The 24,286-nt window shown below is 37.6% G+C and overlaps 1 protein-coding gene across 3 annotated transcripts in view; it reads left to right on the top strand.

Annotated features, from left to right (window-relative positions):
- The first annotated feature begins 18,173 nt into the window (after positions 1-18,173).
- LOC149167672 (Phototropic-responsive NPH3 family protein) overlaps positions 18,174-24,286 on the top strand; it is a 93,422-nt gene continuing 87,309 nt past the window's right edge. Inside the window, exons 1-2 of one of the 3 annotated variants that reach the window (XM_089433078.1) lie at positions 18,179-18,768; positions 18,921-19,151. In XM_089433078.1, the coding sequence (XP_089289204.1) occupies positions 19,093-19,151 (59 nt within the window). In that variant the 5' untranslated portion in view covers positions 18,179-18,768; positions 18,921-19,092. Of the gene's footprint in view, positions 19,152-24,286 lie in introns of all 3 variants that reach the window. The other 2 variants (XM_089433079.1, XM_089433077.1) reach the window with 2 other exon arrangements.

The raw sequence follows: 24,286 nt of genomic DNA on the forward strand, positions 1-24,286 counted from the left end.
GTAGACTAAGGAGCACCCAGGTGCTATGTTAAATATCGGAGATCTGAATTCTCGGAACCCCTTTGAAATTACATTTTTGAAAAGATCCCGATGAGAGGGGTTTTTGATGTGTTGTTGGCATTTAGTTTCGAGGGCCCGAAGAACTAAGGGCATAGACCAAGGTCGAGCACACAAGTTCTATGGATCCCATCGGAAGAGGGAGATATCACAACTTTGTTTTAATTTCCAATTCAAATAAGTTCCGATGAGAGGAGCCCTAATAGGGAGAGGCACTTAGTCAAAAGCATTCAAAGAACCAAGGGAAAAGTATGAATACCAAAACGAGATGGGATCTTGACAGGATCCCAAAGGCTTTAACACCCAAGTGTTGAACCTACGGTCATAACACCCGGTCCTATGGAGGAGAAACGATAAGGGGACCAAACTCAAAAGTGGATGAAGTCATCGAAACTTTGTGAATTCATAAAAATTTTCTAAAGAAAGTAACGACGAAGGAAGGTTTTAATATGGTAGCACTCAAGTGTTATACTGGTGGTCCCAAGCGGCAGTCCCATGGAGGTAAAACAAGACAGGGGCTAAGAGAAAAGGGGATAAGAGCATCAGGACGCTATGATTTCGTAACATTTGTTTCAAATAGAGTTATGATGGATGAAGGATCTGATATTACAGCCCACCAAGCGCTATACCAATGGTCACATGTGGCGGTTCTATGGCATATGAACAATAAGGAGCTAAGTAAAGGAGGGCTCAAGGCATCAAAACTTTGGATTTTCGTAACAAAATTTTAATTAAAGTTACGATGCACATCAGCTCTGAAATTGCACCATGGAAGTGTTAAGAGATGTATTGGGCTCTGATAGCATACCACAAAGGAAATAAAGGGATGGATGGGTCGGCAGCTATGTCACGAGGCACCTTCAATGCCACCACACCTGATCATGGCCAGCTCCAAGAGGGGAATTTTCAAGCTGTTAAAGGGAGAAAGTGACAGTCGAACTAGCCATAAATCGTGGGGTAATATCGTAATAGAAGTATGGCCAGATCATCAGCCCACCACTGATCCAGACATTGGAGCCTGAGTCTGCCTAAGGAAATCAGAGGAATCAACATGGAGATATTTTGTTGTGTCCATCACGACACCTCACGTTTCTCATGTTTTGTTATTTTGTAAATTTTTGCATTTTCAAGAAGAGAATCATATCTATTTTGTAATCATTAGGACATTCACATGCTCAGATAATTGTGTCGATCAAACAATTGTAAAATTTGAAGATATTTTTTAAGTTGTTTTTCTTTGGTTCTCCCTATAAAAAGAGGGAAGAAACTCATTAGAAAGGTTCTGAAATTTTGTTTTCAGGGGCCCAAATTCTGTCTGTTCAGAGGTTCTTAATCATGTTTGCAAAGAAAGAGGTTCCAAGTTTTGGTTCAATTTCTTGTTCATGAGGTGGTAATTGTTATACAAATTTCAACTGTGTTGAACTTGTGATATGGACTCCATTTTTGAAGATTAATGAAGAAGATTTGGTGATTCCAAGCATAGTAATGTGTAGTATGTGTTCTTCCTCTGTATATCATTTCATATGTGTTTCTCTTCCTCATAAATTGTGTAAGTTGTAGCTGCTGGATTCATTCATAGATCATGGATTTACTTATGTTATATTGTAGCAGAAAGTACCTATGAAGTATGAATTGGAAACCTTAAAATGCGCTCCATAATTTCTGCATTTCATTTCCTTATCCTTTCATATCTCTGCTGGGATTTATTACTTAGGATTTTGGGTCTGTCCATCCCTCTATGCTAAATTCCTTCCTTACTTTCCCTCTTCCCATATTTATTGCAACGAAAAATTGAGTTGCATTTATTGTGTGTAGGCCACCAAATTTGAACATTTATTCTTGGGATGATCTATATTGTTTATGTGTATGTTTGAATCTACCTCTGTGAAAGGTAATTGAACCATATTTAAAATCATTTTTCATTTATCTCTTGAGCAACAATGAATCATCTTCAAGAGAGACTAAGATGTCTTAGGCACTGACCTCTCCTCAACCCAAGGGTTGTCTCTAGGAGCTACAACATATTATGGTGCCATTATCAAGGAAGAATCAGAATATTTTTCCTGGATACGACACTTGTACACCCTTCAGTTAGGTGAGTAAGAAGGGGTGTGGGTTGAAGATTTCTCACCTTGGCGACTCCACTATCTAAATATTTGTTTGAGCACCCTGGCTTTCAAGAGACCCCATACTCAGTCTAACACTTCTCAACAGAAAAACTCCCCCAATTTTTGACCTTGAAAAAATAATATCAGGAGGGTTTGGAAAGAAATAACTCCTATCACTCCAGATCTTGTGATCTCCTTTCCTAAAGTATTGACCTCTAGCTCTCAGAAGGCTGAAATAATTTGTCATGAGTCCTCTGCCAGAACCTTGGAGTATTCAAAAGAACATTGTCAACTGTTTAGCTCATTTTCCTCAAAGGTTAAAGATGAGGAGGATTATGTTAGTAATCCTCTCTTCACATTCCATACCTTCTCAGAAATTGAAGAAGTCAAAGATATCCTCATAAGCAACCCAACTCAGAGCATCACTAGTTGTCCACCTCAGCCCCAGCTAGCCCAAATTCATATAACCCCTCAACAAGGCCCTGTAATAAACCTTCCGCCACCTCCCTTGCAAAACATGGTTGTCCCTGGTTTTCTCCTCAACAAATATGCTCCACCTAACTTGCCACAACCCTTGAATGGGATGCCAACTCCTGCCAAGATTTTCTGGAGAGGATGATATCTCAGCTCAAAGGCATATAGAAATCTTCTGTGCATTTGCTGAAAACCTGAATGTAGAACATATGGATGTAGTATTAAGACTATTTGTGCAGTCTCTGGATGGGGAGGCCGGGAAATGGTTTAAAGCTTTACCAAATGCTTCAATCACTACCTGGGAGGAGATGGAAGATTCTTTTATGCAAAATTGGGGAGAGAAAAGGAACCACAAGTACATCCTCATATAATTTAATACAATGAAGAAAAAACATAATAGATGTTTCAAAATTTATGAAAAGCTTTAACAAATTATACAACAGTCTGCATGTTGAAATAAAACCTCCACAAGTTGTTGTTAAAGTGGTTTTTGACGGAGCCTTTGAACCAGAATTTGGGTTCACTCTTAGAGAAAGGAAGTCTCATACCCTGGACCAGATTCAAATAAATGCTCTAGAAGTTGAATTAAAATTCACCTCTACTGGGAAGTGGAAGGAAAAATTGAGTATGGTGATAGGAGGAAGGGAAAGGAAGAAGCCAAATCTACAGGTCATGGAAAGGAAACCCAAGAGCAAAAACTAGAGGAGATGAACAAACTGATAAGAAATTTGTCTAACAAGCTGGTGAAACTGGAGTTGGAAAACAAAAACCCACCTCGACAAAGTCAACCAACTCCTAACCAAAATTTCAACCCTCAATATAGGAGGCCACCCTTGTAGCTCTTGCAAAGGGAGAGAAAGGATCAACAGGACCATATTCAACCTCCTTTGTATCTAGAAGATGATCCTGAAGAGAATGATTACTATAGAGGTCTAAGAAAACCAGTTCTCTTCTCTTTCTGATGAGGAACATGAAATAGAATCACATGAGGAAGAAGGGGATGACTTGGATGCCCCACTAGATGATGGTGAGATTGATAATTATTGTAGACAATTTTCTGACTTCATGCAGGCTCAGTTGCACAGAAAATATGATCTCAGGTCCTCTAGGAAAAGGTCTAGAATGCAAGATCAAAATGAGGAACCCCCTCACTCAAATCCTCCTAAGTCAATAGAGAAAGGAAAGAAACCTCTTGACCAAGTCCCACCAAACAAAAAAGAGTCCTTGGATCCTATTCCTCATAAGCCTAAGATCCCCAAAACATAGCAATTTCCACCACAAGTCAAGCCAGTCTGTAAGGAGGATAAGGAACCTATTAATGTTGCCAAAACTTATAGGAACCCTTCTACTTTCAACCTTCAAAAAGAGTTGGAAAAGGTCAAAATCTATGTTCCTTTGACTGAATTGTTGAAGCAGCCTAATTATAAAGCTCAAGTATCCCAATTCATGTGTTCACCCACTTTGGCCCCCTTGCAAGATAGCTTGAATCTTCAAGAGGAAAGACCCTTGGTTGTATTTGGACCTCATGTTGAGGAGCAGGACTCTTCCACTGCCCCTTTCTATGTTACCTTGGTAATTCATGATCTCCTACTACATAATTGTATGCTTGACTTAGGAACATCTCACAACCTAATGCCACTATCTGATAGAACAGTTGGGATTGCAAATAACAAAATCATAAAAATATATGTACTCCTTTGATTCCAAGAGGGTAAAATGCCTAGGGATGATTAAAGACCTAGTGGTCAATTTAGCTCAAATCCCAGTAAAAAGTGTGGTAATGGATATTGTAGTTGCTGACATCCCTACAAGGTTTGGTATGCTTTTGTCCAGGTCATGGGGATCGAAAATTGGAGGGTCCATCAAACTAGATTTGACATATGCTACCATCCCTGTGTTTGGTGGAGAAGAATGTCGATTGTATAGAGAATCCATATTTATGAAGACAATTACAAGGGATGATTATTCAAATAATGCTCTTGTGTATGGTACAAAGAAGGATGTTTCTTGCTTGTTGTTAGAAGAAAATGATATAATCATGGATGAAACTCGGGTGGAATGTTATGTCTAGTTGAACAAACAATCATTGGAGTCTAACAAAATATGGAAATTATATTTTGATGGTGCTTATTCCAAGGAAAGAAATGGAGCAAGTGTGTTGCTGATATCTCCATAAGGTAGCCTGATTCCTCTCTCTTTCAAACTAGAGTTTGAAGCCACTAATAATATTGTTGAATATGAAGTGTTGTTGTTAGGACTACAAGCTGCCAGAAATCTCAACATTGGATGCTTGGAAGTATTTGGGGATTCATAACTGGTGGTAAAACAAATAAAAAATTAGTGCCAAACCAAGCATCCAAGACTGAAGACTTATTGAAATGAAGTATGGGATCTGATTGAGAACTTTTTCTTAGCCTTCAATATCCAATTTTTTCCTAGAGAAAGAAATCGGATGGCTGACTCCTTGGCAGTTGTTGCTAGAAATTTTAAGCCTCCTCAAAACCCCTTGCTCAGATATGAAGTTGAGGTCAGGTACAAACCTTCAGTACCAGACAATGTAAAATATTGGTAGGTGTTTGAATATGAGGAACAAATCAAATGCTTCATGGAGGTTATTGGAGAGTTTTCAAACTCAGTGATTGACCAGGAGGATGAGAAGATAGCAGATGAACAACAAGTCAGTTGGGAAGAAACTATTGTTGGGCACAAGATTTTACAACTAAAGGGTAATATCATCCCTAGGGGACTGGTCCCATTGGAAAGACTGTTTAACCCAAATGATGTGGTTGCCAAGCCAACTGAACAAGAGCTTGAAGAGCAGGTGGAGGACTGTAATATTGGCACAGAACAAGACCCCAGAATAATCAAGCTAGCTAAGGGAGTCCCTAAAGAATACAAGCAAAGGTATCTGGACCTTTTTAAGCAATATATGGATGTGTTTGCTTGGTCATATGATGACTTGAAAACATTTGATACTACTATCATTCAACACAAAATTCCTTTGAAAACTGGGGTGAAGCCATATAAGCAGAAGCTCGGGAAAATTAATCCTATGTTGCTCCCATCAATTGAAAATGAGGTGAAGAAATTGTTACAGGATAAGATAATTGTGTCATTAAGGTACTCCGATTGGGTAGCAAATCTGGTTCCTATCAGGAAGAAGAATGGAGAAATAAGGTTATGTATTGACTTCAAAAATATGAACAAGGCCTCACTAAAAGATAATTACCCTTTGCCTAAAATGGACTACATTCTACATAAGGTGGTAGGATCTGCTCAGATGTCCATGATGGATGGTTTCTTTGGATACAACCAAGTCATTGTACATCCCAAAGATTAGAAGAAATCTTTTTTCACTACACCCTAGGGAACGTTTATGTATGCCATAATGCCTTTTGGCCTCATAAACGTTGGAGCCACTTTTCAAAGAGATATGGACATAGATTTTGTTGGAGAACGGGATAAATTTGTAGTAATTTACTTGGATGACATCACTTTCTTCCAAAAAAATAGATGAAGATCACATTAAACATTTGCAACTCACTTTTGAGAAGTGCAAAAAGTATGGTTTGTCCTTAAACCCTAAGAAATCTCAGTTTCTCTAAGTGAAGGAAAGATACTAGGCCACATTGTGGAAAAGGAAGGAGTAAATATTGATCCCAAAAGGGTAGAAGCCATTAACAACATTTCATTACCAAGAAACAGGAAAGAAATTCAGGTCTTCTTGGGCATAATCAACTTTTTGAGAAGGTTTATACCCAATTATGTTGAAATTGTCAAAGAGATCACAAAGATGTTGAAGAAGGACAAGGAAGTAAAGTGGATTGTAGAAGCTCAAGAATCATTCTTCATAATCAAAAAGGATTTTGCAGAGGCCCCAAAATTACTTATCCCAGATTATCAAAAGCCATTTCTCATTTTTTATTTTGCTTCTCCTTACACGGTGGTTGTTGTCTTGTTGCAAAAAAATAATGAAGGACACGAGCAACCAATTGCATTTTTCAGCCAAGTGTTACGAGATGTTGAGCTAAAATATAATATTTTGGAGAAACAGGCCTACACCTTAGTCAAAGCCCTGAAAGATTTCAGAATTTATGTCCTGCAATCAAATATAACAACTTATGTTCCTATGGCTGTTGTGAAAGATATCCTTGTGCAGGGTGATAGTGAAGGTAAAAGAGGCAAGTGGATTGCCAAGATACAAGAATATGACATGGATATCAAGCCCACCAAGTTGATCAAGGGGCAGGGGCTAGCTAAAATTATGTTTGAAGCAAACTGCCAAGCCTTGGGTATAAACTTGATGGTAGGGAAGGATGAAGAAAGTGGAAAAGTAGAGGAACAACAAAAAATTGAGGCCTCAACACAGAAAATCCAGATGAAATACCTTGTGTCCCACTAGTATAAACATATTGTCCATTATTTACTTTTTTCTGAGGTGTCTAGTAAATTTTGACAAAGTTAAATACATGACTTTGATGATACAAGGCCATAAATTTGTCATCTCAAATGGCCAGTTGTATTGGAAGGACCTAGGGGGGGGTTTTCTATTATGATTGGTTGAAGAAGAGATGTATAAGGTGATTGATGAGTTTCATAATTATTTCTATGTAGGACATTATAGTTGCAGAGCTACAACCCATAAAATTCTCAAAGCAGGATTTTATTGGCCTAAGTTGTTTGGTGAGGTGCATACCTATGTTCAGGCATGTGACAAATGTGAAATGTTTGTAGAAAAACATAGGATGGCACCCCTTCCCTTAATCCCCGTGTTTATATAAGAACCCTTAAAGAAATGGGGGTTGGACTTCATTGGAGAAATACACCCACCTTATAGTTGTCAACATAAATGGATACTCACAACCACTGATTATTTCACTAAGTGGGTGGAGGCCATCCCAGCTAGAAATGCAATTGACGTTGTGGTTATCAAGTTTATGGAGGAGAACATCCTTGCCAAGTTTGGCTGCCTGAGGAAAATTGTCACTGATAATTCCCAAGTATTCAAGTCAGCCAAGTTTATTAATTTTTGACAAAAGTACAACATTATAGTAGGCCACTCCACCACCTATTACCCACAAGGGAATGGATTGGTTGAATCCTCCAACAAAAACTTAGTAAGAATTCTAAAGAAGACAATATATGAAAATCAGAAGAACTGGGACTCACAATTGAAGTTCGTTGTATGGGCCAATACAGTTACTACTAAGAGGTCCATTGGGAAGTCTCTTTTTGAATTAGTGTATGGGAAGGCTGCAATTTTCCCTATACAATTAGCAATTCTAGTAGCTAAAATTCTACAAGATGTGGAGGAGGAGCCAAATCCTCTGACTAGAAGAATAAATTAGTTGGTAGAACTTCAAGAAGATAGAGAGCAGGTAAACCAGAATTTGATTAATTATCAGGAAAGGATGAAATCTCTTTTTGACAGAAAAGCAAGGGACATATCTTTACAACCAGGAGATTTGGTACTTAGGTGGGATGTCAGGAGAGAAGATAAAGGAAATCATGGGAAGTTTGATCCCTTGTGGTTTGGACCCTTCAAGATATCTGAAGCAAAGGGAAACAACACTTTCCTACTAGAAAATTTGGATGGTGAGGTGCTTGAAATACCTGTGAATGGGCAGTTTCTCAAGCTTTATTTCCAGCATTAAAGAGGTCCATTTTCACCCACTGTATATACCGATGAGCCATTGTACATACCATTAATGCTTTAAGTTCTTACTGTTTCTATTTTTTATTTTTATATATTTGAATAAAATGACTCCATGCCTAATGGATAGAAGGCACTAATCTATAGGTTCTTAATGCATTGCTTGCAATACATTGTCCCCAATTAGAGTCGATGTTGTCACCTATCATACCCTCTTGTGATTATGTCAAACGGTCCTATTTTTATCCCTACTACAGAAAAAGATGGGTGCAGTCTTGGAAATCCAAAAAGGAAGGGCCTAAGTCTGAAATCCAAAGGAGAGCCGAAATTTGGAACCCGATATTGGAACAGGAATATTAGAGCAGTCAAATGTTAGGAGGTCGGATCTCGGAGCAAGCTCATATCGACACCTGATATAGGAAGGGGAAGACTTCAGAGTAGAATGGTATCGCGATCTTGGAGTTTCGTAACTCCTTAGAAATTGAAATTCTTCAAACAACCTTGAGGTTGTCGAGAAAAGGAAATACAAAGGAAATTGTTGAAAATCCAAAGACCCAAGGGTATTTTTCTCTCTCCTCCTACGAAGACACATGGAAGCTAGTGGTTGGCCTCGAGAAGCAGACATGGTTGATGATGTCAGTATGACGTGGTCATACAGTGGACATGTGGCAGTCGATTTTGAAATTTTCGAGGGCCTAATGGGGCAAATTTGGATGACACGTGTCACCACTCAAGAGGTGCCACGTGGAGATGATGGCCTCAACGTGATGACATCTTGGAGGTCGACAGTTTAGAGGAAAGAGATTTCGTAACCCCCTGTATAAATTGTTTTATAAAAATTTTGATATGATGGACGGGCTCTGATGTTATTCACAGTTGGTCATGAGGACTCAGAGGACCAAGGCTGTAGAAAAGGCGGAGCACCCAGGTGCTATGTTGAATATTAGAGGTTGGAATTCTCAGAATCCATTTGAAATTGCATTTTTGAAAAGATCCCAATGAGAGGGTTTTTCGATGTGTTGTTGCCATTTGGTTTCGAGGGCCCAAATCCCATGAATGATCTGACCTCATCCACATTTCTAGGAGTTGGCCACTCCATGATAGCTTTAACCTTTTCTTGGTCCACTTTTATCCCTTCCCTGGAAACAACATGTCCCAAGTAATGAATCTAAGTCTGAAAGAAACTGCACTTGTTGATCTTGGCATACAACTGATACTCTCTCAATAATCTCAATACTGCTACAAAGTATTCTACATGCTCCTCCTCATTCTTTAAATATATTCATATATCATCAATAAACACTATCACAAACTTGTCCAGATAAATATGTAACACACTGTTCATCAAACACATGAAATTGGTTAGAGCATTAGTAAGACCAAAAGGAACCAACACAAACTCATAATGTCCATACCTAGTACAAAATGCAGTGTTGTAGATGTCTTCTTCTTTGATGCAAACCTGATGATATCCTGATCTCAAATCAATCTTTGAGAACATTGTTGCCCCCTTCAATTGATCAAACAAGTCATCAATCCATGCTAAAGGATACCTATTCTTGATGGTTACCTTGTTCAACTACCTGCAAAACTTGAGAGTACCATGCTTCTTCCTCACAAACAACACTGGTGCACCCCAAGGCGATACACTTGGCCTTATGTATCCCTTGTTAAACATTTCCTTAAGTTGTAACTTCAGTTCGACCAACTCGAGCGTGATCATCCTGTAAGGTGCTTTAGATGTTGGTGTTTCTCCCCACGTCAACTCAATAGAGAAGTCCACTTCCCCATGAGGCGGTAACTCTGGAATATTTATGGGAAACACATCCTAAAACTACTGCAAAACAGGATACTTCTTCAGAACTTCATCATCCTCAACATCGTTCCCTGTGTCACTGGAAACACACACTTCAAATAACAAGCATCCTTTCCTGTGGTTATGCTTTGCTTTCATAGCTGTGACCATTCTCACTGATGTAGGCTTCTTCTTTCCCTACAAGATTCTCCTTTCACCATCATCATCTAGGCACTCAATAGCCTTGTCATAGAAACCGACCTTAGTCCTGTGAATTAACAACCAGTCCATGCCCAAAAGCATACTTTATGAACCCAAAGGAAGCAAATTTAGATGTGTTGATGTTGGCATACCATTAAGTTCAAATGCACAAGTTCTCACCCAATGATGAAATTTTTTCTTGGTCCATGTCGCCAACTACACTAACCAAGATTCTGAATGCACTTCTTCATTCAAACCACACTTATCCACCAGGTCATGATTCATATACCTATAGTTAAATCCAGGATCAATCAAAATAGAAATAACTTGATCACAAAGCTTACCTTCCATCTCAACAATGGATGCTTGAAGGCCAACCTACCTGTTATCCACTATTGCATAGATCCGAGGAATACTCTGACCAACAACTCCAACTGTCTGTGCCTCCTTAACATTATAAAAATGAGGCCTGCCACCCTGGTGCGATGGGCACTCACTCCTCTGATGCTCTCCACCACAAGTCCAACATCTCAAAGGCTTCCTGCCATTACCCGTATTCTTCTCCTCAGGCTGAGACCCATGTCCTATCTCAACTTCATTGAAATTCTTGTATGGCCCTACATTCTCCTTATCACTTGCATCCTGAGGTCTTCTCCTCTTCTTAGCCCACTTTAGTCTTCTCATTCCCTTTCCAATCCTGCTTAGACTCATATTTACGCTTCGACTGTTCATAACAATGGTTCAAATTTCTCATGGCTTCCTCCAATGATCGAGGCTCATCATACTCAATCCAGTCTTTGAATGTTGTTAGTAACCCACTGATGAACCTTTAAATCTTTGCTTTCTTTTCCTTGAGATAAGTCACATACCTCAGTAACTCCAAAAATATGCTTATGTACTCATCATCTGTCATAGAACTCGTTAGCCCTGTCATCACAATATCTTTCAGATAAGTACTTTTTCCTGAAAAGTCTCTCAAACTTATCCCAAGTCAGCTCCTATTCTCTAATGCCTTTGACATTCTTCACATCTTCCCACTAGATATTGGTTTTCTCTTTGAGACTGAAGATAACTATCTTGGCTTTCATGTTCTTGGAGTACTCATGCAATCTTAATAACTTCTTCATCCCCAGCAACCATGCGTCTGCATCCTCTTATTTCTTCATCTCTCCATCAAATGTAGTAGGCTTGGCTTTCTTGAACTCTTCTGGAAAATATCCCTTCTCACTCCTCCTATAAGGATGATAGCGTTGATGGTGATGATGTCTCTTAGAACCATAACTAGAATGAAATCCATAAGTACTACCCCTCCTATGAGGTGTATCCAAAGATCTGCCATCTCTGACTATATGATCTTTGTCCAAACTATATCCTTTATGAGACCTGCTACCATATGCCCCATTAGTCTTTTCCTCCTGTCCATGATTGATCCTCATTTGTCCCTGCTTCTGCAAATCTGAAAGCAATTGAAGGATGATTGCATTAACTTCTACTTGCTTTTCTTGAGGTTTGGAAAGTCTTTCCTATGCCTCAATCAACATGCTATTATTTGCCTTGTAACTTATGATTTATGCCTTTAAACTTCTTAATGTATCTATTATATTAGGATAATTCTCTTCTCCATGTTGCTCAACTGACCTGTCCCATTCCATTGAATTCTCATCAAGCCTGTAAGGGGAGTCATGTGAATTGTAGTCCACCATTCTAATCTTCATCTTTGATCTTCTCTTTCTTGCAAACATGTCATGTTGTATAAACCAAACAGAGACATAATCAAAATCATACCTCAATTTACCTCAGGGGAGGCTATCTCATATGTACAATTCAATCTAGATTAGCACAATATAATCTTCACAAGCGTGTCAACTTATACATAAATATCATGACCACAACAAGAAGTAACCTACATGCATGCACGATGAACACAAAACTGTAACACTGACTTCCTACATGATAAACATAACCACCACAATGTATGCATAATGGATACATATGCCACTGAAATGTATGCATAACAATCACATTCAGTCTGTCCAGTCCAAGTGTTTGAACGTGACAGCTCTGATACCACCCTGTAACCGCTTCCTCCCACATTTACCCACTTTTACAAGCTCTCCAAGGAAAACATGAGATGAGTGTTACTATGATATGACTTGACCTCCAAGTTCTAGTTATGGAAGTGGGGCTGACTAACCGACAACTTACAACCATCCCTCAGGGACTACAGACCACTCAGGAGCCTGCAAACCACCCCAAGTGATCAATCCCTGACCTAGAGATTTTTTCACGAGAGAAACCCCTCAATCACACCCACAAGATTGCATGCATACGGTTATGAGCTCCAACCACACACACAAGCATGGCTTCCAGCGGTTATGACCAAAATTCCTTAGTTCAATGCATGTGGTAGCGAGATCTATGCCACTTTCTCAGGCTAGCCTCCATACCACTACCTAGAACTGCCTATAACTTTCTAGAATCATGAAAATGATGACAACAATGATAAATAATCAAACTTAAACAAGATCTGATCCATATATTCTCTCATTACAAATAATTGTAATTATTTAAAAGGATGAGAGAAAGGGACACAAATTCCAGTTACTTAGGAAGGGAGATTACTTGAGGAAATAGTTAATTTAAATGTATCAGCCATGGGTTGGCTGAGAAGTTAATGGGACGACTAGGTAATAAATTTAACTCAAAATCTGAGGACATGCCAATGTGTCTATTTGCTAACAACGAGCAATAGATGACAAAAACATTAAGAAAGGAATGGGTTGCACTTTCCAGGCAATTGACTACATGGAACCTTGGAAAACAACAAATGGTTGATTTGTTAGGGGGATGAGACCAAGTTACAGAAGGTATAGAACACACTCTTATTTTCTCTCATGTAGTGGCAGTAGGGAAAACACAATGAGAGTGCATACACAATGAAGCAGAGAGCTCTTGGTCTCTCACGCATACGTAGTGGAAGAAAATTATGAAGAACACTGCAAGAAAAATTCCTCCAAGGGCGGAGGTGAAAAACATGGAGAGAGCAACGATCGATATTGTAGTTATCAAGCTCTGAAGAAGGTGAACTAGCTGAAGAACCCTCACAGAGGCCTTCTGGGTGAAAACATTATAGAGAGCAGTGGATTGCCTGTAAGGGTGAAGAAGCCACTGGAATTTTGTGGATCGATGAACCTACGGATTAGGAAGAGACACTCAAGTACTTATGAGGGTTGATGAAATACCAAGATTTTCCTTGAAGCTAAAGCTCTAGTGCTTGACTCACTGATGAACTACCTGGAGAGGTGATCTCTTTACCCATCAATAGCTTATCCACTGATGAACCTTCCCTTGATGTGGAATCTCTTCTCCTGAAAGTGAGCTGAGACTCTCTGTACTGTGGTATCTTGGCATGGATGTTAAACATGTCTATAAAGATTGAGTAGAAGCTTGTGTAGCTCGTCCATATTGGTTAAATTTCCTCTCAAAATCACTCCACCTCAAGCACTAAAATTTGGCTCAGGGGTGATAGCTACAAGTAACTGTGGTTGTAGCTTGTCTATGGTTGGGTGGAGAGTTAGAGTCCCACTCTTAGTTGCTAGATCTCTTATAAGATGAGTATTCTCTTAAGCCTTGTGCTTGTGATTATTATGTCTTTGTTTATTGTACTGAATGAATGCCATGCTAATGTTGAGGAGTGTTGTTTCCTACATGAATGAGGATGTCAATGTCTTATGTAAAGATTTTAAAGGAATGGCTCATTCCCTATGAATATTTTTGGGCTTGAAAATTAACCTCAGTTGCCTGAGTTTGAAGAGATGGGTAATCTTGTTTATGACTAATTACTTGCATTGAAATGTTTGAAATCTCTAGCTATTATGTTGATAAGTTTGCTTATACCAACATGTAAATGTGTAAAACTAAGCCAGGCTGAGGCACATTTAAGCTCAGGAGAGATAACACTCATTTGTATCTCTGTATATAATACATATGTATATACATGTGTTTTTGCAGGTTGCAGGCTGAGGGGATTTATGAAATCATATGTATGACAAGCCAAATTTTGGAGTCAAGCCCCAAATTCTTACTAAGAATCGTTGCAGCTAAGACTTGGACTAAGTCCTTTGAAAAACCATCAGGTTCAAGCCTTATGCATATCTATGCGCATATGCATCAAGTGGGGGTTGAGTCTTGATAATCTAAGGGCTCGAGCACTAAGTTGCATTTGTCCCATGTGACATAGAATCACTATGACCGAGCTCTAAGGGTGAAGGAAAACCCAAGTATTCACATATTACATAGGCCGCAAGGTTGAAAGATTAGGGCTCGGGGGAACTATGAGGCTCAAACCTGACAAGTCAAGTGACTGGGCGCGTTGACCGAAGGTGGAACAAGAGAAATCTGGACTGTTGAGAGTTGAACATGTTACTGCTATTGGATAATCCTCGTAGGTCTCAAAAGGAGTCCCTAAAGGAAATTCTCTGGATTTTACTCCCATGGTGACTTGGCGCAATGGGGCCAGTTGAACACCCAACACAAACGTCGAGTGGAAATACTTGAATAAACCATAACGTGAACAAGCATATTCCAATGGGTCAAAGCTTTTGGTGGGACCTAGGTTAACAAGGTGAATGACATGGTAGAGAGGTGACGTGGTGCCCTTGTGGCATGCCATGTTGCACCTTATTTTAGCCTTTTCATGGGTACAAGGGGGCTTAAATCACATGACACATGACACTCTCAGAGGAGACCACGTGGGTGGTACAATATCTTCCGACATCAACTCGACGTCTTAGACCTTGGAGGTTTTGAGCGGAGGCATTATGGAAAACTCCCAAGATTTTACTTCTCTAAAGACGAGGCAAGATTGACCAACAAAATCATTAGATTGGAGCAGGGGAAACCTTGTAGGTTGTCCACGTCACCGTGGAGGGTTAAAAGGGCTAGGTCATCTCGACAACACTGCATGCGTCAAAGAGAGTTTGATCGGGGTGATGTGGAGTTGAGTGCACAATTGTGACACAAGTATTGGGCCATGTCAGTGGTAGGGTTTGTGGGGTTCCACGCAATCTCGAAAGTTTGTACCCCGAGAGAACTGTCGAGAGGATGCCTAAGTAATTCCTAAGATTTAATCTCCGGGATGAAGTGGGAGGGAGAGGGGCATGCATGGCATACTACACCCATAATATATATATGTATTATGTAATGGGACTTGCTAAAAAGGTTTAATGAGTATGAGTGGGTTGACATATACATATGACCCCAAACATGAACTAGTCTGAAGCTGCCATGTGGCCCATGATTTGGATAGCCACATGGGCACCACGTGGCAGGGAGATGACATGGCACTATTGGGCAGGCTAATTTTTAAGTGGCCATATATCTTGATCTGGGAGTCAGATGGAGACAAATTTTATATAGTTAGAAAATTCTCGATGAGACAAACACAATGATGTAATCTGTTTTTTGTTTTGAGAAAGTCGAAAAAGGTTGAAAATTTAGACCGCATTTCCATAAGATGACAACAAGAGTCGAAACATCATAGTAACTGCCTCCTTCTATCTTAATTGAAACTAAGGATGATACGAAGTACATTACATATCCATATTAAATAACATAATTTTATATATTTTAATATCCATATTAAATAATATAATCTTATATTTCAAATATAATTCTCATTTATATTTTCATAGATCAAAATATACCTCTCATTTATATAATATGATTTATAAATATAATATCATATTTTAAATCACATTACAAAATATACAACTATTAGGTAATAAAAATTATTATCTCTCTATATATATATATAACTCATTATAATGTTATATATATTTTTATTTTAATATTACATTCTCATTTATATCTTTATTTCTTTACTGTAATAAAACTATTATATATATTGTTTTCCACTTTAATTCTCTTATATATTTATATTTCAAATATAACTATCATTTGTATTTTTTAAATGAAAATATAACTGAAAATATAACTATTGACTTATACTATACTATAATATTATATTATAAATCATATTCCAAAATAAACATTTATTTATGTAATAGTCTAATTAACATTAGATGGTTTGAAAAATCGATTAAATCTTAATAATGTGATTAATCTGAAAGGCAATCTCATTATCATTATGGATTACAAAGATCTAAGGTCTAACTAAAGTTTAAGTTGTTTCATCTGTAAAATTCTAGAATGCATTTTAAGTAACAAAAAATTACAATCTTGCTTGAAATTTTATCGTCCTAGTGAAAAAAATAATTTCTTCTATAATTTAGACTATGCCATTAAAAATAGAAGCTACCTAAATATAATTAGATTACAATTAATTATTATATTATTTTATATATTTTTATTTTAATATTATATTTTTTTTCAAATATCATACATATATATAGACATAGCCTCCTAACTTATAGAAAAAACAATTTTTTTCACAACATTTTTTCTAGTTAATTTTAACCAAAATCTCAGAAAGATTTTTAAGAACTTGAGTTTATGTTATTTAATCTGTAGAATTCTAGCCCCCAAGAGGAATTTTTAAGGCATTGAATCCATTTATGCATTTCAAAATGTATTTAAAACAACAAAAATTACATTCAATCATTAAAATTATATGGATGAATTCCAGTGAAAAAGAATATATATATATATATATATATATATATATAACTCATTTATATAATATAATTTATAAATTATATTTCAAAATAAACACTTATCCATATAATTAAAAATAGTGTCTACCTAATTATAATTAATTATTATAATAGTTTATATATTTTTATTTTAATATTATATTTTTTTCAAATATAACTCTAATTTTTCTTTATTATGGTTTATAATATAATATTGTAATATATGCAGTGGAGAAACCATTTTAAACCATACAAATCAAGATATGAACATAAAATTTGTTAGAAATTATTACTCCTTTCAAAATAAGATTTTTTTTCCCATAAAAAAAATCACATACTTGCTATTTCATTGGAATCAAAGTATACAAATTATTGTTCATTTACACTCTCCCTCCCTGACATATCTCTCTAGAGCTACCCCATTCTACCAAACCAAAAAATAAAATAATCAAACATAAAAAGCCTGCAGGCCCCCAAGGATTATAAAAGTCATAATTCAGAAAATTTTGCTGGCACATAAACATCCATGTATATAATGAACCTAGATCTATCTTAACTCCGGATCTATCAAGCCTCTAGAGGGATCAAACCTGTCAAGTTGCAAAGCTCTTTTTTGAGTGTAGAACTTGAGAGATTTGATCCCCTCCGGGCTTGATTGATAGGTCTCGAGTTAAGATGGAAGATCCATCTCAACTCTAGATCTATCAAACTTGCGAGGGATCAAATGCCTAAAAGTGCAAACCTCTTTTTGAGTGCAGAATTTGAGAGATTTGAACCCTCTAAACACATGATAAATCCAAAATTAAAATAAATTTAGACTAATAATTAAAAAATTCAAACATTAATATATATAAAATAATTGTTAATTTAAAAAAAATATTTCACAAATAATTAGAAATGTTTTATTACACTCATTTTCCATAAATATTACACATTTTTATTTAAAATATGTAAATACTGCATTAATATTTATTAAAAACTATTTAATACTACATTGATATTGAAAAAAAAACATCTTTGTTGAAAAAGCAAAACAAACACTTTTTCTCTTTTTATTAAAAAGGAATATATGCTCTTTTTTTTTTTTTCTTTCTTGAATGATGAGAAAGAAATATTCGAGTTTCTACATAAGTGATATATAGTCAATGGAATTTGGTTGATCGGTGATGCAGAGGGCATTTTTTTCCACTCACAGAAGTAAACAAATTCTTAATAAATGAAATAAATTCTCATTATAAATGTTACAGTCCAGAAGATGGCTGGAATAGTATGTGTCATTCTGATGAACTCTTATTATCCAACACTATTATTTTTTCCACTTGCTGATATTCAATGGATAGCGTCCATTCCAAAATAGAAATCACAATAATATATGTTCGTTCGGTTGTTTTTGGAAAATGTGTAAAGTTTCTTATCGTTTTCCAATTGAAAGTATGCCAAGAAGGCACAATGTTGGTGGTGTTGACGCGTTTCTGAGGCTATAAAAAGCCGAAGGGAAGTTGGGGTAAAGGAGGAGGATTGCTATATGTAGATTAAAGTCTTAGAGTTGCTTGGCAGTGTATAATTTGTCTACTTTAACCGAATCCGAATCCAAGGTGGAGTTTGAAGTGAATAGTTGCAGGTTGGGACTGTAGTTATTGTTACTCCCTCTCATGCCCCAACACATGATTTATCATCGATGGTTGTCTGGATGACTGCCTGTCATTCCGCCTGCGCTGACAAAGTTTTGCTTTCACTATACATGGGTGGTTGCGTGCCGATCATGCCATGAATGAACAAATTGTGGCTGCTCACCACAGAAATTAATATCCTGCAGGGGAGTGCAAGGTACTTTTGGGCATTATAGTAATAATATCTTAATAATTCTTCCTCCTCTTTCTCACAGGGGATCAGGCTTTCTCATGCAATTTTTGTTTTGGGATGGAGAGGCACACCTTTACTTTACTTTGCTGCTGGACATTGCAATTGTATACTACCAGAAGAAAACGCCTGTGTAGCAGCTGGGGCATGATGGTGATGATGATGACGATGATGGTGGTGGTGATGATGGTCCATGCCTCGATTCCTGTTATCTCCTCCATTTCGCCCTCTTCTTCATCATATTTCTGCAATTCGTAGTCATGTGCACACGCGCAGTGCTGTAAGGACGCAATGGCCCGGACCAAGCGTAGCAGCAACGCAGATGCGTCCCTTAAGAACGGGCAAGCATGGTATTTACTCTCCATTCCTTCTTCCATATTCTTTCAGTTCCACTTTTTAATCATTTAGGATAATTGTCATAACTTGTCGACCTTGAATAGAAAAACACGAGAAGGATGCTGTATCATACCTAGCTGAGAGAAACAGGTAATTGAGTTTAAGCTCACCCATGTTACTTAGTATAGTCCACAGGACATGAGTGAGCAGCAGTCACAGTCTAGATTTGAGGGAAGAGATGTGCTGGATATGGAAAAATCCAATGACATGGTGCGAAAGGAATCACACTCTCAACTTAGGAGACCAGGAAATCATATTCTCTGTAGCAAATATGGAATACACGCATGACACTATGGCCTCTGTTCTGGCTCTAACAAGGACGCTCTTTGAGTACTTTGTCTCTCCTTTATTCTTTCACATTGTGTCCTGTTTTCACTGTTAAAATTTAATGCAGCCAGTTCACAACACTCTAGGATATGCCTTTCGCTAATGATCCTCGAGTGGGGATTATTTATTCCACTAATGTTGCCTTAGACTTGCACCTGGTCCTAACTACTGTCGTGTTATCATTGATCCTCAATCTAGGAATATTACAAATTTCATGTAGACAGCTTACAACGCTCTAGGATTTGTCTTAGGCTAATAATCCTTGAGTGGGGCTATTTATTTGCCCTGGATTTGCACCTGGTCCCAAGTTCCCATCTACTTGAAGCAGCTCACTTGCACGGTGAGATTGCCCATTAGGGGTAAAACATGTCTCTGAATATTACACATTCAATGTAGCCAGCTCACAGCACTCTAGGATATGCCTTTCGCTAATGATTCTCGAGTGGGGTTATTTATTCCACTAAAGTTGCTTAGATTTGCACCTGGTCTTAACTTTTGTCCTGGTATCACTGTTCCTCAATCTGGGAATTGCACCTGGTCCCAACTACTTGAAGAAGCCCACTTGCACGGTGATATGGCCCATTAGGGGTAAAACATGTCTCTGAATATTACACATTTAATGTAGCGAGCTCACAGCACTCTAGGATATGCCTTTCGCTAATGATCCTCGAGTGGGATTATTTATTCCACCAAAGTTGCCCTAGACTTGCACCTGGTTTTAACTTTTGTCCTGGTATCACTGTTCCTCTATCTGGGAATATTACAAATTTAATGTAACCAGCTTACAACACTCTAGGATTTGCCTTAGGCTAATAATCCTCGAGTGGGGGTTATTTATTCGACCAAAGTTGCCCTGGATCTGCACCTGGTCCCAACTACTTGAAGCAGCCCACTTGACAGTGAGATGGCCCATTAGGGTAAAACATGTCTCTGGAAGGATTTGAACCTTGCCGGGGAGTATCAAACACCCCTGCTTAACCATCTAAGCAAGCCCTCACTGATATTGAGTAGAAGCTTGAATAGCTAATGAGTTCATTATACTCATTTTTGTTACATACATTTGATAAATCCATTTGGTCAATCAAACTGCCTCATGGTTCTTTTAGCAAAGTTCAAGTTGAAAAAAAGGATTAAGGAAGTCATCTGTGACCTTCTGCATTCAATATCCAACTGTTTTGGGTACATGAGCGAAGCATGCTTGCTGCAATTTAGCAAAAACAATTATAGTAAACTGAGTTCTTACACAGCTTTCTATGTAATCTGTATATAAGTGGCTCAAGTGCTTGTCTTTCTAGATGCGTCATTTGTTTGTGCTCGTATTCAATTTAATAACACCCTATGGGGAAGCTTGTGCCAGAACTCGACTCATAAATGTATGATTTATTATTGCTCCTTCCATTTTGTGGAAGTCCATGAAGCTTGAGGTTTTTTATAAAGTGCTATGGCCTAAGCCTGACAAGGCAAAAATTGAACATTTTTCATATGACAAACATTTCCGCTACATCCTGAATAGATACATACACTTGCTTTTGCAGTCACTCCATAAATTGGAGAGATGTGAGGCACAATTCATGACATTTTTCTCCTTGTTGCTTTCCTAAGAGTTACATTCCTTTAGGTATTTCCCTTATCCAAGTCCTCATTTATTATTATATATTTTTGTTATTTTCTTCTCTGCCACTGTAATTTGTAAACGCTTGAAATGCAGGTACTTTGTTCTAAAATCTGTTTATATCCTGATACTTGATCAGATTGTGTTCCTGTGGAGTCTTCTGGTTGATCTTGTATAAAATCAAACCTGTCTTCCTGTTCATTTTAATCCAATGTTAGATATTCCATTCAGTGGGTCCCAACCTGGGTAACTACTCTTACTGCACAAGTTATTAAAAATGGTTCACTTGTTTATCCAAGATGGTCCATTTGCTAGAGTACCACATCATCCAAGAGAGTATATTTTCTACATTATTTCAGGTTCTCTTGAAATGTCCTGTAATGCAATCTTCCCTTGTACCCATTCATAAATCACTTGTTTATTTTCTAATTGGCCTTGTGTTAGCAAGTACTCAATACTACCATTGGTGTTTTGTATAGTAAATTAGCTACTAGAGGGATCCTGAAATGGAGGGGAAACAGATTTGAAATGGCACAGAAGCACAATGTTAGAAATGTATAACATTCAACTACACGAAGGTGTAGATATGCAGTTGGAATACTTTTTATTAAGTTATCAGAAGCGTTGTGGAGTGGGGGTGCTCTTTGAAAACTGTTCCCTGTTTTGGATCCAGAAATGGAGGGGAAACAGCTTTGGAACGAAACTGAAATCTTTTAGTGCTGTTTCAGAACTTCTGAAATTCTGTTTCAGATGGTGGATATGACATAGGCATTTTGCACCTAATCTGAAATGTTTTCATCCAATGTTGGAAATGGATCCCCTAAAATGCTGAAATATGTCCATGAAATTGTGAAACATTTTGCGGCTATACTATAATAGTTGGCATTTCAGGCCCCAAAACTGATTTTTAAAATGATAAAGGTTAACAGATAAGCCCTTAAAACATCTACAAAAAGCCTAGAAACGTATATATAAATGCAATTGGGAGACTCAGGCCTCCTTAAGCACGCCAATGCTCCATACTTTTTTATGATTTTTTATGTTGTTGGTGAGAAAAATTGGTACCAGGTGTTCTCTGCTTCATTCTAGGACAAAAACATTTTAGATGACATGTAATTGTAATTTGCAATGAAGTTTTAAATGTTGAATATGATAGCAGGCTGCCACTCATTTTGCGATTTGCGTCGTGCATTTATTCATTCATGTGTGTTAAAAACTTAAATGTTTACATTGTACCATTTTGAGTTTTCATAGTATTATTGATGATATTAGATAGCAATGAGGATGATGATTTACAATGATAAGTACTGGGTTCCTAAATCTAATTGATGAATGATAATCTGAATTTTTATGTGCCATGGTTTTCTTTCATTTATATATCCTTTTCGAGTGAAAACTTTGCAGGAATCCCCCCTCTTCCCTGAAAAATATGGATGGAGGATAGTGTTAGGGAAGAGCGAATAGTATCCCCAAGGGACTCAACTAGATTTGAACATGAGACCTTCCCATTGGCAACATGCCTTTGGCAGATGGTCCAATCAATTGAGTTAACCCTTGGGAATTTCTTGCACATCTCTCTCTCTCTATCTATATATATTTATAATATTTGTATTCCATTTCTTCACCATATCATATCCGTTGTTTTTGATGCTGTATCTGTTCCCATTGCCCATGTTGTATCCATACCCACCTCAGTATGTGAAGTAACTAGTCAAAGTCCACACATTTAGATATAGTCTTCAAGGGAGGAGATAATTGTTTTGTCGTAGAAAATAGGTCAGCAAAATTTCTTGCATATAAAGGAACACGACCTTTACAAGTTTGTGGCAGGTGATCTAAAAAAATCACATACTTTGGCAATTAGCAATGAAAGTAGCAGCAACAACAACAACAACTCATTGTGGCATCAGAGGTATGGGCACACCAATTTTCAGTATCTTCCTTACCATAAAAAAGAAAAATGGTGCTTAGACTACTAGATGCACAAGAAGGGAGCATAAATGTGATGCATGTATAACAGGCAAGCAACGCAAACCTTCTTTCGAAGATGGAAAAGTTTGGATGGTTAATGCTGTCGTGGACTTCATGTGTTGTGACATTTGCCGACATGTGTAGACACCCACAGCATAGGTTGCAAGCTGCTTCTTGCTTCTAGTCAGTGGTTTTTTCCGAAAAGATGCAGGTTTATTTCTTGACGAAGAAATCTGATGCATTTTCTAGTTTTAAGTCTTTAAGGTAGTAGTAGAAAAGGGGCTTTGAAGGAGTAAAAAAGTCCTTTGGTTCGGCAATTCTGTTCAAATAAATTTGCCAATTTTTGTAAAAATGAAGAAATTCAGGGACAATTTTTTGCATGTTATACAGCACAACAAACTGGGGTTGTCGATGAAGTGGAATAAAGCAATATTGAGATGGCAGGATCCATGTTCTAGTGTAGGATGGTACTAATCTTGAAGTCCAAAAAATAAGTCCACATTTGGATGTGACCTTGAAGGGAGCAGACAGTTTCTTTTTTGTGGTGGAAAGAAGTTAGGAAAGTTCTTGCATCAGTTGTGAAGGAACATGACCATTACAGGTTTGTAATAGATGATGACATGATGTAACAAAATCACATGCTTTGGTGACTAGCAGTGAAACTAGCAATAACAACAAGAATAGTTCATTTTGTGGCACCACAGGCATGGGGATGTCAATTTTCAATATCTTCTTTACTAATGAAATACAAAATGGTGCTTAGGCTACCAGATGTATAAGAATTGAGGAAGATATATGTGGGGTGTGTGTACTGGGCAAGCAACCACAAAGCAGATTTCGAAAATGGAAAAGCTTGAAGGGCTAAAACAATGTGGGACCTTGTGCATTGTGACATTTGCAGGCTCATGCAAAGACCTACGACATCGGGGGCAAGGTACTTCATGCTTTTTGTTGAGGACTTCTCTAGGAAGATGTGGGTTTTTTTTTTTTTTTTTTTTTTTTTTAAGAAAAAAATCGATGTATTTTGGAATTTAAAGTTTTTAGAGGCAACAATAGAAAAGGAGTCTAGAGTAAAATGGTCCCCTGTTCAGACAATAGAGAAGAATTCTGCTCAATGAATTTGTTGATTTTTGTAGAAAGGAAGGTGTTACCTCCAAGGATCTCACTTGGTGCAAAAAT

Source organism: Pinus tabuliformis, chromosome 5_1 (assembly GCF_031772625.1).
Source record: "Pinus tabuliformis cultivar Carrire ecotype Pingquan chromosome 5_1, CPIR1, whole genome shotgun sequence".
Classification (NCBI taxonomy): domain Eukaryota; kingdom Viridiplantae; phylum Streptophyta; class Pinopsida; order Pinales; family Pinaceae; genus Pinus; species Pinus tabuliformis.